Source organism: Toxorhynchites rutilus, chromosome 3 (assembly GCF_029784135.1).
Source record: "Toxorhynchites rutilus septentrionalis strain SRP chromosome 3, ASM2978413v1, whole genome shotgun sequence".
Taxonomy (NCBI): Eukaryota; Metazoa; Arthropoda; class Insecta; order Diptera; family Culicidae; genus Toxorhynchites; species Toxorhynchites rutilus.
The window spans coordinates 217,581,725-217,602,026 of NC_073746.1; the positions used below are offsets into that span (position 1 = coordinate 217,581,725).

General features: G+C 39.3%; 1 protein-coding gene across 14 annotated transcripts in view; it reads right to left on the reverse strand.

The window, feature by feature from the left end:
• Positions 1-20,302, reverse strand: part of LOC129779206 (regulating synaptic membrane exocytosis protein 2) — a 143,339-nt gene that overhangs the window by 38,498 nt on the left and 84,539 nt on the right. For 10 of the 14 annotated variants that reach the window (XR_008743589.1, XR_008743588.1, XM_055786522.1 and 7 more), the window contains 5 exons: positions 19,238-19,435; positions 18,196-18,330; positions 7,062-7,428; positions 6,791-6,995; positions 3,981-6,715 (listed from right to left, as the gene is read on the reverse strand). Coding sequence is in view for 11 of the 14 variants with exons in the window: in XM_055786522.1 (XP_055642497.1) it covers positions 3,981-6,715; positions 6,791-6,995; positions 7,062-7,428; positions 18,196-18,330; positions 19,238-19,435 (3,640 nt within the window). In the remaining 3 variants the exon portion in view is untranslated. The remainder of the gene's footprint in view (positions 1-3,980; positions 6,716-6,790; positions 6,996-7,061; positions 7,429-18,195; positions 18,331-19,237; positions 19,436-20,302) is intronic. The other 4 variants (XR_008743590.1, XM_055786530.1, XM_055786526.1 and 1 more) reach the window with 2 other exon arrangements.

Genomic DNA, 20,302 nt, shown 5'->3' on the forward strand with positions numbered 1-20,302 from the left:
CCGTCGTTAAACATAGTCTAGAGAGATTCAACTACGACCGGAAACAAAAAATGGAACGCTGTTTGAAACATTTGCCAACTTAATAACCAAACATATTTTAATGATTTTTGAACAACGTTTTTTTTACTCTTGGCTGTTGATTTGAGAAAAACAAACCAAAACATCCGAAATCACCAGAACACTTTATCTTACTCATTTGATCAATATAAAGCCTGCCCACGTTAAATTTCGGACACTTTTCTTTCAGTGTAATTTATGAAATATTTCAAATCAATGAAATATTTCATTTACATGACAGCTGAAACCCTCCTCTTTATTTCGATGTCCAACATGTTCACATTCTTCTTCAGTTTGGTAAAATGACGTCGAATCATGGCGCCTTTAGCGCGAACGGCAGCAAAATCCAACACTGTCGATACGCGATCTCGCCAAAAAGCTAAAACTGCCGAAGAGTACCGTGTTTAGTGTGTGCAAATCGTTTGACCAGCGCTTAAATGTGGATCGGAAGGTTGGAAGCGGGACAAATCGAAAGTTATGCTCCCGACAGATGGACCGAAAGGTGGTTGCCATTATTGAGAAACATCCCATCCTTTCAGTTAGAAATGTGGCTCGAAAGGTTGGAAAATCAAAATCATATGTACAAGAAGTGAAGCAGAGGCATGGACTGATGGCGTACAAAGTGAAAAAGGTGCCCAATCGTGACGACAAGCAAAATTTCACTGCAAAAAGCCCTGCTAACCCAGTTTTTGCAAAAATGTTCATGCATCATAATGGACGATGAAACTTTTGTTCTCGAAGACTTCAAACAGCTTCCGGGTCTTACTTTTTAAAGTGCAATGCGAACGAATGCTATAGCCGAGTGTTTCCGGACCAAGAAGCAGTCTATTTTCCCCCAGAAAGTACTTGGTTTGAAAGGTCATATGCAGTTGTGGCCGAAAATCCAAGTCTTTCGTCTCTACCGGCACTATCAACAAAGAAGGAATGTCTCCAGAAGCGGTTGCTACCATTCATAAGAAGCCACGACTCTCATCGTTGTTTTGGCCAGATGTGGCCCCTTGTCACTATGCAAAATCCATCCTGGAATGGTATAATGACAATATATATCCTGGAATGGTATAATGTCAAATATGTGCCAAAAACAGCAAATCCACCGAACTGTCCAGAACTTCGCCTAGTGGAAAAGTACTGGGCTCTGATTAGGCGGAAACTATTCGAAACTAAGAAGAAAGCGAATTGCATTAATGATTTCAAGAAGAGAGGGAAAAGCGCCGCCGCCAGCATATCTGAGGATACTGTACGGTACCTAATGGCAGATGTTCCCAAGAAAGTTCGTGAATTTTACAGACAACGTAATTAACATCGAAGTAAGCTTTTCCTGTTTTAGATATAAGTCTATTTTACTGAAATAAAGAATCGGGTTTGTTGTATTATGTGAATTTTTGTTTTACTGGCATCATCTTGGTGTCCGAAATTTAACGTGGACAAGCTTTATGCCAAGAATAATATATCAATTTTTATGTAGCAGGACCAGACTTTGGAGGTTTTGGAAAGCATCTGAAAATATTTTCGCCGATGTTGAAGCTGTAGAAATAGAAGCTAATGAACTGGTCGAGAACAATAGCTTTTAGGACCATCTGCAGATTTATCAAATGGTTGAACAACGATAGTTTGAATAAAAAAGAAATATCTATATATCTGATTAATTTATTTGGAATGGAACATTCCTGTGTCATTTAGAAATGCCAAAGAGTTCCAATAACCAGGAGTAGGGAAAAATGTTACTTTTTTCATAACAATCCACTATATAGAGAATGTCATGTTATCAAAGGCAAAAATAATTGAATTAATAAAAATGTAAAACCTACATTTTCATATTTGTATCATAATACAATTTAACTTCTCGCCAAATGTGAGGTTTTTTTGATTCTGAACGCTAGAATTATATTATTTGAACTTTTTTCTTTCATTAAAAAAGTACGAATTACACAAATTGCAACATTTATTTGGATTTTGGTTCGGTCAAAAAGGTAAATAAACGAAGCCCAGAATGACGAAAACGTTTGCTCCTTTTATAGGAGAAACATTTGAAAGCATGGGAAAAAAGACAGCATGGGGAAAAAGAAGCAAGAGATTTTTTTTCAACCAAATGCACTTGAAAAATAAATTTTCTTGACTCCGCATGACCTATATTACAATCATTAATTTTTTGTGAGTACCTGAAATATATTATAATGAAGGAATATACGTCGCGCAATGTAAACAAGCATGCCCTGACACCTGAATAAACTTCCATCACATCTCAATGAAGTATTGTTTTTTGGCACAGTGTACATGTTTGCTGGCTGTACATATCAACTTCGTCTCATCAATAATAACTATGGCAATTAAAGATATTAAAGCTAAAATTATGCTTCAAAATTGGACTTATAAATTTAAAAACTAAAATAAGAAAATGTTTTCATACCGAATACGCATAATGATTATAACAACCCATCACGGCACCCATCGCAAAAACGTTAAAAAGCGATACACATACAGCGTCACCGTCACCGTCCCGTCAACTATTATTTTAGACTTATTTAGCCGACGTCAAAGTTGCCGTTGATGGTATATGTGAATGCTACCATACGATTTTCATGGTATAATATTCGATGTTTCATTCGATTACCTTGACTTAGCGGTGACGGGACAATGTATGTAGAGCGCACTTAAAGGTTCCCATTGTTTACGCTCTCCGTTTTACTCTCAGAAAACACTTGTGTACTTTTGAGATCCAACTTTATTTTATAATGTGATGTAATATTCTCGCGCATTTTAGAATAACAGCACCAGTGATTATGTAAATAGCGTGGTCGTGTGGAACAGCCTTACATCCTTACATCCCTGCTCGACATCTTTTAGACCTTTTTCTTAGGTACAATTCCAAGCTGAAAATCAGTCTGAGAGAATGAGAGGTCTGTTTCATACATACAAACAATTTAACACTCCTCAAAAACTGCTTTTGTTCGTGCATTTGACCCTTTAACACACAAAAAAAAACATTTTTTCTACCAACACTAGTTTTGGTGTAAGTTCAAAAAACGTGCACATATTAGATAAGCGAACCGCTATAACACCTACGCTTTGACGACTCCTGATATAGAGGGGTATTATTTATACGTTGTAAATTTATTTTACATAAAATGGGTAAAAACTGGATAAAACTGGATGGTATTCAAAAAATTGGAATTGTTTTTAGGATTCAACTGGATGACCGGATCAAGAAAAAAAAAGCTAGAATAATCCAGTTTAAACTCCAACTGTTACGGACGGAAATGTCAAATCAGGGCCGGTGGTAAAATTTGTTTACGATCTAGGGATAATAAAAGAAATATGTGTTTCCCTATCTCGAGCAACGGCGAGAATAGGAGAAACTGAATTATGAAACACATGTTTTCCCCGTATCTCGTATAGGAGCGAGAAAGGGAGAAAACAACTAGAAAATAGGTATTTAGAATGACGCAGGCAAAAAGAGATTGCCGGATAAGCAGGTAGAACACATGGCAGGAATAACTGAAATGACGCAGGCAAAAAGAGTTTGGCACCAAGGCAAAAGAGAAGTAATGAATACCCTTGCGCACCAACAGGCAGTTATTATTGTGATAAGATGTTCAGGTAGCTTATCGCTATGTGTGGTGAGGGTAGAATTAAGAACTGGGGAGATAGTTTTAGTATAAAAACTGTAGAAATCACAGAAATAAATTACTCTCGATTCGTCCACGGAAGAAGCGTTTTCTTTGTCAGTAGAATCCGAACCAGCTAGTCAAATTACTAGCATCTAGGGAATTTGACATTCCCTAGATTAACACCAACATTGGCAACCCTGTGTAAATACAATGATGGGTCTATTTCGATGTTACCATTTGTTTGTTGAGAATATTAATTAAGTTAACCGCGATTTCGATAACACAAAAAGATGTAAAAAGAACCTTCATGCTTACCTATTTTATCTTCCGGCGTCCCCTCGTTATTCGAAAGACTTCGGTCCAACTCGGCCTGCTCCCGCGATTCGCGCTGCTCTCGGTCACTCAAATCCCGGTCCCGTTCGTGGTCACTGTTGTTACGGTCTCGATCATGCTGTCGATACGCGTCCCGACTCCCGACGTGTCCGTACCGACCTCGGTCTCTCATATCGTAGTCACTGTTGATGTGGGAAGGATTTTGCGCAGCCGATTTCGGAGCAGACGGCGGTCCGCCAGGTTTTTTCAAAGAGGTGCGTTTCGGTTCGGTTTGCAAGAGAGCGATACCGGTGGAGGATGTGGAACAATTGGAAGCATTGTTAGCGTTTCTACTATTTGGTTTTGGGCGAGGGGATAATGGAGATTTGCGGTATTCGAAATATTCTGGCTTATCATTGATACTAACAGAACTATGTCTAGTTGTATCGCAATGACTACCAGTTATAGTTCCAGTTCGCTTTTGGTCAGATGAAAACTTTTGCACATTCTCTAAACTACTAGATCGACGGGTATTGTGCCGAGGCCCTCGTCTGTTAGACGCTTTACCAGGGGATGACAGCTTGTTTTCTCTGGAAACGGGACTTTTAAAAACTTCATCGTCGGATACTTCATCCTCACTTCCGTTCTGGCGAATTATTCCACTCTCCTCGTCACTGTTCGCTGCATTCAGTGTGAAACTCGAGCTGCGAGCTCTCCTCTGTTTACATTTTCGTTTCTCGTATTTATGAACTATTTCATTGTTTCTTGTTATCTCATTATCGAATCCAATCGCTTTTTCTTGTTCATATTTTCGTAAAGCTGGCTTACGGGCTTGCTTTTCGCCATCTTTTGTACTTGGCTCTTGATCGTCATCGTACTCATAAATCCCGAGGGGTTCGTACTCCTTTTGATTGAAACTAATTTCATCGTCACTGAATGAATACCCTCTATTCAGAACAGTCGGACTCTCGTCACTCAAATAAGCGGATTGTGTTGGCTTTTTCAATAATTCATGTCTTACTTCTTCGATAATGGACTTTATAGATTCGGTACTGCTGTACAAAACTCCACTATTACTCTTGATTTCTTCAACTCTGGTTTTGCGTTTCAAGGGATCGTCGCGTTCTAGGATGTGAAAATCAGCTTTTTTCGAGTTGACCGGAGGTTGGCCCAATGAAGTTGTACTGGAGGATTTTTCAGGAACCATTACGTCCTGCTGAACATTCGAACTCATAGATTTAGATTTGACGATGTGGTTTGTGTTCTTCTGTTCATCCATCTTGATATCTCCTCTGCTCTTACGTTTTACAACTCTACCAGATATCAACTCACAACCATCGCTAGATCCAACTACATCTAAATGCAAGTTACGTCTATTCGCACTTACTCCATAATTATAGGTATCTTGTACATTACCTAAATCGATCGACTTAGTTTTCTGAAACCAGTCCTGATTATCTCCGAAACTGAGATCTAAAGCATATTTATGAACACCTGAGGATCCGTAGCTGGCATACGAATTATATTCGTTGTCTGCGGCTAGATTACGTGCATTCAAGGATTGTGATCGACGGAATCGGTCTCTTTGTTTGATTGCCACGTTACCCAAATAAGTTTCTTTGATATCAATTTCAGATTCCTCAGCGTTTACAAAATCTTGTTTATACTTTCCACAAGTGTTGCCAGGTGAAGTAGTGAATACGCGACTTGTGGAAGGATGTATGGCACGCAGATCAATCATACTTCCAACTGAAGATCGGATTTGCGAATCTGGCACCGAAACTTCACATACCGCACCGTTTTGATTGATCATATATCGAATACGATTATCACCGGGAGTTTGATTTTTCCCACCGATGTTAGGATTGTATACATTGGAGATCCACATGTTGTTCCTCATCGAATGGTTATTTTGCTCATGAGTAATACGATTCTGTAAGTTTGGATCCGAGAAGGATGATTTCAATATAATTTGTTTGGGTAGCGGCATTGTTACTGCTGCATTCGATGCTATGGTCCGACTGGATAGTAACATTCGACGATTTCTCAAAATTTGCTGTCGAACATTGTTGTGAATTGTATTCAGATTTGGTTCCGAAGTGTTGGATCGAGTCATCATCCGGCGACGGTTCTCGAATGCTGTTCTGTTATTACCCGAAACACGATTTTCTTGTGATTTCAGTATGTGTTGTAACTTTTTTTCCTTCGGAAGAGAGCCCGTTTTAAACTGAAGTGAGGATAGCTCCGTAGATGGATTATTCGGAAGATTCAAAGAAGTTGTAATAAACTTGTCATCCCCAGGTCTTACCACCAAGCTTTGGATAGTACTTTTAGTGGGATTCAAAACTATGCACTGCTCATTATAATAAGCATTTTCCGCAGGTTGAGCAGTAATTGGGATTGGAACAGTGTTTGAAATTTTGGGATTCAAAACAAGCCTAGTCATTTCTGAATTAGCATTAGAAGCGATTATACCGATAGTGAAATTCTCTGGCATTATATTGTAACACTTAGTGGACAATGGAGGAGGTTTACATGGAAAATATAAATTGGACACCAATGAAGCATCAGGATTTTGTATTATTCTCTCGGTCTTTGGGTCTTTAGGATGCACTCTGGCCTGTTCAGACTTGCTGATTACTGATCCGAATGAATGAGCAGAAGGAAGGGCACCTAGAGACGTAGTTGCCCAATGCGACGGGAAGGCTCTATGCTGAAAACGCCTCGCACGCAAGTTTCTTATGATTCAAATGTTGTATGCATTATTATGAATTGATATTAACTTGAGTATTTTTTGTCAAAGTGTTACCTACCTTAGCCCCTTCGATCCACGCGGTCGCTCCGACTGAGTTGAAAAAGCACTTGAAGTAACACTAACTACCGATTCCATATCGGAATCGCCGAAATCACCCATGAAATCTTTATCGGGAGATAACGAGTGTCTAGGTCTAGTTCTACTTTCTAAGGAGTGTGTCGTCAGATCACTGTCAGAAAGTCCAGAATAATGTCGTTCCCATCCTGGGTATAAAAAAAGATCCGCTGTGTTGAAAAATGTCTACATTCAAAAAACAGTATGGGGTATACCTCCCATCCCCGTACTTCGGTACGTTGGCTGATAATGACTTTGTCGGCCTCTGTGTCGTGCAAACCGTCCCCCGCTGCGCTCCTCGAAGTCCTGAATAAATCGCTCTCGCATTGCTGTATTCCGTGACACGTGAGGTACTTGTGGTAAATGTCTTTTCTTCGGTGAACCAGTTGGTGTTGCAGTCGCTGATCGTGACTGAAATCTATTCGCATACTGATGTAATGGAAGAACTGGATATTCTGTATATCTATCATCATGTGGCGATAGCGAACCCCGACGATCGTCTCGATAGTTTTCACTCGGTGCCGCCGACTGGCTGCGCTGATTTAGTGCCATCGTTCCGTTACGTCGATTAGAAGAAGAAGGCTTTGCGGGGAGAAAGAAAGCATAGTTGTTAATCAATAAGTGCGATCGGGTTACAATCGGGTCAAGATGAGATTTCGTGCTTAATGGTGCATATTTAACCTCGATCAGGTCATTCTAACCATGCCTTCAATTTCATGCAAAAATAACGGATTGTTTATTCGTCCCCTGTCAGTCGCTGTCAAATTTAAATTTGTGTGTGGCATTGATTCGTCAAAAATTTGTAGTTGCGGCAAGAAAACTAGACTACGTAAAATTGAGTATCTCAAAACCATTCTACACTCGACGAAAAATTAGATTGTTTACTGATTTTTGAAAGCCTGTAATTTAGTGTTAAATAAGCAGCGTAGTTGTTTTCCATTGTTGAAACGAACCAGCGAAATTTCAGAAAAAACACACAAAATGGCGCATGGAAGTAACAACATTTCCTCTAAAATCAATATAATCGACAATATATTCACTTATTCATCGCGCGTGCTCTTTAATGGATCCCGTTCTCGGTGACGGAGGGTTGTCTATGGGAAACCTGAAAAGTCTACCAAGAGAACTCCTCTAAAATATATTGCACCGACTATATATCCCGTTATTTACGCGCGTATTCTTCAATCAATTATGATCGCGAAGAAGGAGGGTTATCTATGGGAAACCTGAGGAGACAACCGAAAAACTCCTCTGAAATCAATAGGATTGACAATATGTTCTGCTATTCAGCGCGTGTACTCTTAATAAAACAACACTCCTCTAAAATCAATAGGACCGACGATGTATTTATTCATCGCGTGGGTTCTTCAATCGATTCCAGTCACGACGGTGATGGAGGATTATCTATGGGAAGGCAACCAGAAGAACTCCTCTAATATCCAACGTGCTGACTACATCACAGAGCGAAGAAGTTGGACATTGTGAGACACTTCGTGTCCACCGACCGATCCTATAATTCTCCCCTCTGAAGAGAGACAAGAATGTCGAGCGGAAGTCTGGTTCCGACCATCCGACGGTGCTGCGCGACTGTAAAGTATAGTAGAAGCTGGAAAGGGCGACCGAGAACAATGTAGCCTCATAGTTCCGCGCCTTAAGCCGAGAGTTCCGAACAACCGGCCAAGAGGTGTACCTGACCAACATGGACATTTTTTTACGAATATGTCAGTCGTGGCCGGCCGTGTTTGAGTAGCAGTCAATCGCCCAGAAAGAGCAGCCGAAGGTGCTCTTTTATATATTCTCGAAGGGTTACAGCCCTACAGCTGGCTTGTTTCGTCAGTGACGATTCGTCACGGTGGCTGAATGTATAGACCTTGTTAGAGGAACGGTGTGCACAAATGTATGCGAAATCATATTCCACCATTGTGTGGATGCTCGAATGTAAGCTGGTAGCACTGCAGGTTACCGATAGATTTATGGCATCCATCCCAGTATTAGTATATTTTATAATAATATATATTTGTTTGAAGTTTGAATACAACATCAGTAAACATCCTTCCATCCATCCATCCATCCTTCTGAAGCATCGTCCGAGAAGACTGTTGGACTGTTCAAGGACGCGTACAAATTTGAGATTGTGCCTGAGCACAGATTCCACTGAAAGAGTCTTTTTCCAAATTCACTGTAATTGTTGCTGTCTATAGTTATCAGCGAGCCGAAATAAGTATGTTAGGTAAATATGTCACATTTACCTTGATGCCGTCGATTACAATAATGATACAAAAACATTCGACAGATAGCCTAAGATTGGAGAGTTCTAGCCAGATTTCCGATGTAACCGTGTTCATCCCTGATTCTCCATAGCTGTCGTTATATGATGGTACTATGCGCGAAGATGCGGCCGGATAATATGTGAATGCTATTGGCGATAGACCGTAGGAGAATATTATATCATGCTAGGATTATGCTAGGAGTGTTATTCGACGCTTATCGTATATTGTCAATATATGGCAACACTTAAACATATCTTTTGTTGTACTTATCGCATCGGGTCATACTATATGGCTATTTAAAGACGACAATCTGTGCTACAAGTGTCGTTTTGACAGTGTTGTGATTGTCCTTTTCAGTCTCAAGCGCGTCAAAGATGGAGTCCACCAAGCAAGAAATTCGCCATATTTTACGTTTTTACTTCCTGCGAGGTAAAACTGCAACGAAGGTGGCCGAAAAAAATCGTGTAGTTTATGGACCCGATTCTGTGACGATTCGCACAGTACAGCGTGCTTGATCGATTTCGTTCTGGTGTAGTGGCTGTCGAAGATACACCCGTACTGGTAGGACAATCGTCGTGGAAACCGATAAAATCGTTGAAATCATCCAAGTAGACCGGCATGTGAGGTTCGATTGGCCAGGAACTGGGTATAGACCATAAAACCGTTTGGAACCATTTGCAGAAGATTGTATTCTAAAAACAAGCTGGATGTATGGGTGTCACACGAGTTGACGCAAAAAAATCTGTTAGACCGAATCAACGCCAGCGATGCTCTGCTGAAACGGAACGAACTCGACCCATTTTTGAAGAAGATGGTGACTGGTGATGAAAAGTGGATCACGTACGACAGCCTAACGCGAAAAAAGTCGTGGTCAAAGCGCGGTGAGCCGGCACAAACCATCGCCAAGGCGCATATTTGACTTAAATTGAATAATTTAAGTATGTTGAATAAAGCGTCAAATTTCGATCAGAAATATGACATTTCTTTTTCCCCAACCCTATATAATTCTATTTCGGCAATTTTCCTATTTCAATGATTTCACGTTCATTCCGTCAGACAATCAATTACTATCTTTGACGTTCTCCGAAATCGTAAAACAAATCTCCATGCCGTCAACGCGAATATGAGCTGTAGCACTTTCGAAAAAAGTATATCCAGGAATGCCAGATATGCAGTATTTTCTGCTATAATGTAAATTGTGTTTCAAAGTGCCATTTTGATTCCATTGTAGAGTTTTAAAAAGCCGCGCATACATTCAGTTTGATATCATTTGATTTAAAAAAATTAAAATTAAGTTATTATGTTTTTTTTTATTTTCCTCGTGTTAAGAAAAAGTTCAAGTAAAGTAGATTTTTCCAATCCATTTTTTATAATTTGCTCTTCATATGATTTTCTTCGGCCCTTGAAGAAATGGCATCTCAGAATGCGATTAAGCAGTTTATGATGACGGATGAAAACTTAAAGATTTCATCTCGTTTGAGTTGCTTCAGTGTGCAGAGCTGAGTTGGAGATCCGATTGTCATCGCCAACATAGATCGGGTTGCGGTTGCCTAATGTGTAGATGTCCTTAGGGAAACACAGCTCAGTGGGAAAAATACCCCCAACTTGCATGTTTTGTCAAAGCGTATTCCCCCAGGCACATTGATTTAGAAGTCCGTGTTAGGGAAACACAGCTCGGTGGGAACAAAAATACCCCCGACTTGCATGTAAATTTGCAGAGCGGATTTTCACAGGTACGTCGATTTTGAAGTCTGTGTTGGGGAAACCGTAAATCGGGCCAATCGAAATACGGCAGTTAGGGCGTTTAGATGACGCTCGACATTTTACAGTTATTCAATTGTTCATCGCATGAATCATTTGATTAATTGTGATAGACGCGTATAAATATTTCTTATCAATTGATGCAAACATCTTTCCGATCTGTTAAGAAATGTTCGAGTTATAAGCATTCGAAATACGGGTAGGGTTAACACACAAATCGGCAGACCAAATGTATGGGAAAAAAGGAAGTTCTTCCAGTTTTCATGAATTCAAACCGTTTGGAGATTAGCGAATTGTAATGTATAGCATACCAAACAAATGTTAGAGAATTTTTCGATTCGATTGGTATGCAAATCATGAGAATTCGTTCACAGTGAAAATAGTTATTAACGTTAATTTTATTTCATAAAAACGTGAAAAACGTTTTCTGATTTGGCACCCTTCCTGAAAGACGTAGTTCTACGTCAAAATAGTTTTCTTAACTAAGCCTTTCCAGCACATAAATGTAATTTGTTTAACAGACGCTCTAATCGAATGTCGGGTGGGGTCTTCAAACCCAATTTATTTTCTTATAGACCCGGGCGGATATCAATACTATCGGCGGCGATGACTGGAAAAAGCTCAAGCATGAATTCCACGTTCCACGTATAGCCAAGTTAGAGCCAATTCAGTTATCGAAGGACAGTGTCTTGCAACCATACGCTTCGAGCAAACCCCTCTCGGTAACGTGCGCATTCAAGGCCTTAATAGAGGTTGTGGGTCATGATGAACCATTGACCAATGCTGAGTTCTTTATCATCGACCAAGGCACCCGTTTACTTTTAGGACGTTCCACGGCGAGTGATGTGAAGTTGTAAAAAGTTGATGTATAGGGTTGGGGAAAAAGAAATGTCGTATTTCTGATCGAAATTTGACGTTTATTCAACATACTTAAAATTATCCAATTTAAGTGAAATATGCGTCGTTTTGTTCGCAAGCTTGTTACCATTTAGAAGGCTTCAACTTCATTATACCACTACACGATTTTTTTCGGCCGCCTTCGTTGCAGTTTTACCTCGCAGGTAGTAAAAACGTAAAATATGGCAAATTTCTTGCTTGGTGGACTCCATATTTGACGCGCTATAACTTGAGACAGAAAAGGACAATCACAACACTGTCAAAACGACACTTGTAGCATAGATTGTCGTCTTTAAATAGCCGTATAGTATGACCCGATGCGATAAGTACAACACAAGATATGTTTAAGTGTTGCCATATATTGACAATATACGACATTTCTTTTTCCCCAATCCAATATTTGTTAACAGCTGTGAAAGACCGATCAAGACGGCCACGTTCCCTAAAGTACCAAGCGCCATAGCAAAATTCAGCGTTGGCAAATCTGTGCCTTCAACGAACAATGCTTTCTACAATGTACCCGCGGCTTATAGAGAAACCGCGAGGAACAGACTAGACTATAATAACGCCAGAGATCTACCAGCGTGAGATGTCCAAGATTCTCGGAAGTGTTGAAAATGGTCTAGACATGCTTTGATACGTTGAAATGGTTAGCGATGTCCGAAAAGTGTTTAGAACTGGAACCCAAGGTACGATTACTCTACAAAATCAATTAATTGATTCATTTATTAGTAATACTTCACCACTAAAGTGCGTGGCATCGGAAAAATCAATTGAAATAAATAATCTGTATTCAAAATACTTTAAACCTTTATTAGACGCTAGGATTTGGCTGGCAAAACATACTTCATCCAATGTTTAAGCATATTTTCATTGGATATAATTATGGTCATGAACAATCTGTGAATTACTGAAAAAATCACCGGAAATATATTCCCAGTTCACCGAAAATAAAATTCTCCTATGAAATATGTGGGAAAAGGTGGTCCTAACTCAATTGGTGGTCCTGAACCGACTCTCAGGGATCATGGATCTAAAGAATGGCACTGCTTACCGAATTTTATTAGCGTCAAATGAAAGGTGTTGTGTGGTAACCTTTTTCCTGCTCCCTTCATTCTAGCGTTTTCAACATTCTGTGTTTTCAGTACTTTAAAAACGGAAAATTTATATTATGTTTGACCTGTATGGAAAATGAATCAAATGTTTTTTCAGATGGATTTAAAAAAACAAGGCAATTTGAGGCGTTTTTTTATTAAATCTTTTATAAATCATAGATTGAATACGGAAAAACTTATGAAATAAGAAACATAAAGCACGATAGTCTTGGCAGCACTGTACTGTGAATATAAATGGGTATAAAAATGTACGATAAAAATTATGCTACTGTCAAGACGGTAAACAACGTTTGCATTAAAAAAATGGACAAAAATTGCCGATTTTTCATGGGCTCACCATCACACGTACTGACGAAACTACCCATGCAGCATCAATCATAGCAACTCATGAGTCAGCACAAAAAATTTGACAGCTCTATCAGTCGAACTTTAACCGTGATGGCGAAAGTGAAGCTTCAGAAGCGTTCAGAAGTGTGCGCGTTCAAAGAACGGTACTCCGCCGCGTCGAAAACGGACATCGTGCGGCACTTTGTGGACGCCGGATACGATAGAAAACCCGGTTCCGGACGGCCGACAAGAAGTTCCAAAGGATGCTAAAGAGGAAGGTCAAGGGAAAAGTGGCTACATCCCTGCGTGGGCTTGGCCGTAAGGTCGGTGCAACCGGCAAACAGTGAAAAAGCTGTAGCTGTAGGCAACGGCTGAATAAGATTATCAGGTCGATTTTCCCGGCGAATTGTGACGTGGCGGTGATGGACGACGAGACCTATCTGGCAACGAATGGCAGGGAACTTCGTATCTTACTTCCCCCAACGAAGGGAGTGGGCTCCGAAGTGAAGTTTATTTTACACAACGAATTCCCCAAGAAGGTGCTGCTGTGGCTGACAAACAGCAAAAAGGGGATGTCAAAACCGGCTCCGGACTGGCCGTGAACGGGGAAATTTATAAAGAAGCACCATGAGGGCAAAGACGCGGTGTTCTGGCCGGATCTGGCGTCGGCCCAATACTCGTAGCGATCGTTAGAGCAGATGGAGCGGCTGAATATCGATGTGGTACCCAAGTCGGCGAACCCGCTCAACGTCCCCCAGCTACGTCCTATCGAGAATTTCTGGCCAAACCTGAAATGCAAGATCTACTCCAACAATTTTGTAGCGAAAACTGAGAAGGAATTGATAAACAAAACAAAGAAAGAACCCAAAAACATGCCTACACGCATGTTTTCGTCCGCTGTGGCAAATGTTCCGGTTAACTGCCGGAAGGCCGCTCGCAAAGGCGTAGAATTTTTTTGCGAGTAAGCTAATACAGCGCGGACTCGATTATATACAGTCTCAGATTTCTTTTCACTGTATATAATCAAATCCAGTATATAATCGAGTCAAAAAAAATAATTTTTTATTCGTTTTTAATGCATTTTTTTTCGTTTATTGAAAATAAAAGAAGAATTTAATTTTTGATTCATCCCCTTAAAGTCAGAAAATACCTTTCTCACATGAAAAAATGTTTTTTTTTTGCAGAATCTCTGAGAATGTGATAGATGATCATATTTGATGAAAAAAATCCTTCTACGCATATGTTCGAATTTCAACAATGACGGAGTTATAGAACTTTATTTTTGTTTCGGACTCTGTTACCTCAAACTGGTTCTACACTAAAAAGTACGCTGTGTAAGACAATTCTGTTACCTTCATTTGAAAGATGAGAAAATTTAGAACAGGATGTAGTAGTGGAAAATCAAAATTAATTGATTCAAATAATTTTTTTGAAGATAAAATTTCAAAGTAAGTGATTTTTAATATGTAATTATTAATTTTATCCCAAAAATTGATAGTAAACTTGAAAGTTTCTATCAATCAAGTTGAAGTTCTCAAACCACTCTACAATTTGTTCTTTGACACCCAACTTCTATCTATCTTAATTTCACTGTAATCTCGATATAAACAATTCCTGGTGAAAAGTTAAGCAAAATGTTCATAAATCACGACCCCATAAAATACTCACTTATTTTCCACCTTAACGTTCAAAGGTTACATTTTTTCTTAAAACAAGTCATATTCGAAATGTAAAAAAAAAATTATTTCAAACTGTATATAATCGAGTCCAAAATTGTATATAATCGAATCACATATAATAGAGTCTGTATATAATCGAGTCCGACCTGTACATTTACTTTCCATGGGAAATTAATCAAACTCAATTACCAATTAGTTTTTTTATCACTATCCGAAAAAGTTCATTTTTTTAATGCAAACGTTATGTAGTTGTTATCAAACGACAAATACCGTTGCGTAATACTCATTTTACTTGAAAACTGATTAAACTGATAGATTTTTGTAAGTTTTTTTATTAAATTGTATTTCTTCTTTAATGTGGGTCGCAAACATAACAATGCCACGTTTACATTAAAGGGCGAACACGAAAATTATTGCGACACCGAAAATGTCATGCCAATTTTCTTATAATGTTTAGAATCAAACCAAAATTTTAGGGTATTTTTATACATATATTTACTTCAAAAATCAAAAGAAAAGTTAATCGATGGAGCCTTGAGTGTAAAATTAAAACGCATTTTCGCTTGATGCCCTCCATCAAAGTCTTTACAGTATCATCCGGTACCAGTTTCTCAGTTTTTTTTTCCATTTTCTTAACATGTCCTTCTCGTCTTTGACTATCTTCTTGATCTTCCAAAGTTCCCGCTTCCCGCCCAGTACTGCTCCACCGGGTGCAGCTCCGGACAGTTTGACGGGTTCATGTCCTTTGGAACAAAGTGGACAAAATTGGCCTCATACCACTCCAGGACACTTTTAGAATAGTGGCATGATGCCAAATCTGGCCAAAATAGCGGAGCTTCGTCGTGCTGCTGCAAGAACGGCAAAAGGCGCTTCTCGAGGCACTCAGATTTGTAGATCTCGCCATTTACTGTGCCCTTTGTCACGAAAGGCTCACTCCTCAGTCCGCAAGAGCAGATGGCCTGCCAAACGAGATATTTGGAGGCGAACTTCGACATTTGCTTCTTCTTAAATTTGTCGTCCACATCGAACTTGCTCTTGCCGGTGAAAAACTCCAACCCAGGAATTTGCTTAAAATCGGCTTTTATATACGTTTCGTCGTCCATCACACAGCAGCCATATTTTGTCAGCATCTTCTCGTAGAGCTTCCGTACCCGAGTTTTAGCCGTCGATTGTTGCCGCTCATCGCGGTTTGGGAAGTTCGTTGCCCTTGTATGTATGTAGTCCAGCTCTCTTTGCATTCTGGACGTAGCTCTGTGACATGCCGATCTTTTTAGCCAAATCACGGCTTGAGACGTTGGGATTTGCTTTAATCATCCGCTTCACCTTTCCCTCCGTCTTTTTGTTCTCCGGTCCCGGTTTTCTTCCAGCTCCTTTGCCGTGGTCCAACTTCAACCGCTCCTGGAACCGCTTCAACACTCTGGAGACGGTTGAATGGTGAATGTTCAACATTTTTCCCAACTGCCGGTGCGACAGGTCAGGAAATTCCAGGTGTTTGGAAAGAATTTGTTCTCTCGACTCGCGTTGGTTCACCTCCATTTTCGTTGAATCGAAAAACACGACTTCGAGTTTGACAGCATGTAGACAATATACATCAATGAGAAAGTGTGCAAAATTTTGTTGATTTTTACCCAATGGTAAAAAAGTTATGCCCTGTTGAATGTGTCGCAGAGTGTCAATTTAGACACTCTGGAAGTGCGTCGGAACACTGCCCGAGCCATGGTGATATCTGACGTTTTAACCTCACGAATCGACTGTCCTGCCATTCTCCAAAGGATCAATCTTCTGGCTCGGCCAAGGCAGCTTCGGAATGCTGCACTTCTCTGGTTTCCCACCCGACGAACTAACTACGGTGCTTACGGTGCTGTTACAGGTCTGCTGCGCATTTTCAACCGTGTAGTCTCTATGTTTGACTTTAACCTGTCCCGTATTTGTATTAAGCGTAAATTTTAAATGTTTTTTAGACCTTGACTTTGGACAACTTACTAGGCAATGCAAATTTTTAATGTAATTTTGTAATTTAATGCAATATTTATGTGAAGTCAATTTAGATACTAAGGATACCATTGGGGTTTCTAGCCTGTTGATAATGAATAAACAAACAAAAAAACAAACAAATAATTTCGTGTTCGCCCTTTAGTGATTCAAAGCAGAAAATTATTATGCCATTTTTTTCTTCTTTTTTTGAGAAGAGGGCGTTCTTAAAATGAAGATAGTGTGTGTTATACAAATCTCGACTTCCAGTTTGTTGAAACGTTACAGGGTAAGAGGTAAGTTTAAACGACTGACCGTTCAGGTCGTACAAGGAAAAACACGAAAACAACACGTTGTTTCCAAAACGATTGTTTTGTATCAGAATCCGTAATCAAGCGGAAATTAGGCATGGTTGTAGGCTCTAGAACCGTTCAGTGTCGTTCAGCCACGGTCACACGTTAAGACCCAACCGAGCTAGGGGACCGATAATAAACATTTTGTCTGGTCCTCATCGGTCGCAGTGTACTGATAGTGAACTATTTTTCCAAGAATAATTTTTTGGCTTAGTATAAGGATTTTTCAGTGTCAACGCTCTCCATGCGATAAATCCACTATCGTTCCGATGAGACCAACGCAAGTCAGATGGAAAATTCAGTGTCAATCCCCAGGGACCGACGCGAGGCTCAACATGGTTATCAATGATGGAGGAAACTTTATGGTTTGAAGATGTTTCTTTGGACAAGATATTGGAACTCTTCGCCGTATTGATTGAAACATGAAGGGAGCGATTAAGGAGAATTAATACCGTTACTTTGAAGGTATGAACAAAACAATGATCGAACACACTCGAAAATTGTGAAAAATAGTTCCATGATTACAAAATTTAAGTGCTACAGCGGCTTTCTAGCTTTCTTGATTTAGGATCTCATGAGAAACCTTTGGAAAATAAGAAACGAGTAGGAGCAAAATTCAATCGAGTTGTGCAAATGTGGCAGTTCTGCCATACAATTCGACATTGGCCGCCTAGATCGTGTGAGTTGAAGTTACTCATAGTCTTTGTCTATACAGACAAATCAACAACGATTGAGGTTATGGAGGCAATATTAGTTAGATTACGGGAGAGATACCAGCCAAAATTCCTGAAAAATTGAACCTTTCAAATGGGTCACCTCAAGCGTTGTCGCGACAAGCATTCGCACAAAATTATCTACAAAAGGTAAATAACAGACACCAATTTATCGGTTCAAATAAACTTTTCATACACTTTTTGAAATTTTTTTGTTATAACCCTTCACTGATAGAAATTATTACTCCATTTATTTCAATTACCTCATTGTTCATTTGGTTGTGAAAGCCCTGCCCAACGCCCGAAACCGTGCGGTAGTCTTTTGCTACCATACCAGCCGCCCGTTTTCGTCCTTGGGGTGACATATCTCTCCGAGATCTGCGTTCTTGTAGATCAACCTGCAAGAAAGCGAAAAGGTGGAATACAAACATTAGATGCGAAGGGTCCGCCTATTTTCAGAAGTTTCACTAGGCATATTCGTCTTGTTTATTAAGATTTCTTTACTCAACTGTTATTTTCGCTGCTACTGCTACGGTAAAACTTTGAAAAATTAGAATAGTACTTGTAACGGAAAGCTTAGCAGTGTCAAACATGAACTCCAAATAATGGGAATGCGCAATAAATCTAGTGTGAGGGGAAAATATAGCAAATCTAATGAAATTGTAGCCTGTCCCTAGGACATAACGATCAAAAAGCAGCAATTTACAAAAGAAAATGGTTGCGTTAAGGAACTAGAATGGAACCTCTCAGTGAGCGTCAAATACAGCCCTGTCATCGCTAGACTGATGCTACCGCTTTCGTTTATATTGGTTTGTTATCAAAAATAAATCTGGTAAGATAGAAATCAAAAAGAGTGGATACAAAATGAGTTTCTTCATTGTTTAACACATTGCTCTCTATGGATATGTGTTACTAAAAACGCCAGCGTTGGCACCACACGAAACCATTGTATCTCATCGATCTTAATTCATATACATAATTTGTTCCTTTAATGAACGAAAAATCACGGCATAAACGTCTGTACGGGTTGACAGAACTGAAAAATAAAATCGTGTTAATTGAATTCTCTGAAAAAGATACCATGTCTGTACACATTTATCAAAAGATGATGAAAACAGAAAATGAGGTGTAACTGTGAAGGTGCACAATGATGGATGTTTTTACAATGTTCTTGGATTCTTGGATTTCCAGTTTCTCAAAGCTTGTGTTATTTTCAATCGTTTAGTATGATACAAAAAAAATAAAATATTGGGGGTGTTCGACTAAATAAAAAAAAACCATAAATGAATGGGTGACAAATTTTACCTCGGGTGGAGGGCTTGACGAGCTTCCTAGGGATGAAACGCTAGCACCGTCACGTCCAGTCATCAGACCATCGATATCGCATTCGGAAGTAGTGTCAGAATCACTCAACCTTGAGGTGGTGCTCGGTGGCGATAAATGGTCTGTCGGGGTTAAAATCATATCCAATTCGTTGCTGGGTTCTCTGTCGTCTCTACGCAACTACGGATAAATTGTGAAAGATGCATGAATGACGTTCTTAGAATGATTATAACTTTTTGGAATACCTAGTTAAACATTTGGTTAACATTCGATTACAAAAAATAATCAGCTCGAGATAGTTCGCTGTTTCGAGTTCAAAGAAATTATATATCTGTGAGAATTTTACTGTGCCCGAATAGTTGTTCGTGGAGAGTCACAAACATATAAAAAAGTATATTGGTCAACTATTAAGATTTTCTTACAGTCTTACAGTCAATCACCCGTTTTCTTGAATCCGATCAAGTCAGAACGGATCGAAATTTTGCATTCTGAAATCCGTTCGACTTTAATCCAATCGAGTTGTGCAAATGTGACAACCTTGCCACGACATTGACAAATATGTTGTGAGGCGAAAATTTCGTAAAATTCGAATAAAAATGATGAATGATGAACGAAAATTACCTTCTCCGTATTATACGAGTATATGTTTTCTATGTAACAGAGTAACACTTTCTCTGCAAGTGGTGGAAACAATTCTAACGAAAATTGCGCTCGATAACGATTTTATATTGTTGAGAAAGTTTTAGCGGATATGTTAAAAAATTATAGAGAAATAGTTGAGTAATAGTTAGAACTACAGGGTCTTTCAGATTAAACGCTCACGCAAAAAAAATCGAATAGCTCTTCATAAAAAAATTTTTGACGTAGGATTACTTCTTTCGGGAACATATTGGGGTACAAATTGAAAGTCTAAAATCGACCACATCATGAAAATTGTAAAATTTCAAACGCTTATTGCTCAGTCATTTCTTGATGGATTGATGAAATTTTTGCGTCAATCGATTGCGGCACTCCATAACAATTATTTATATTGAGGAAAATAATATA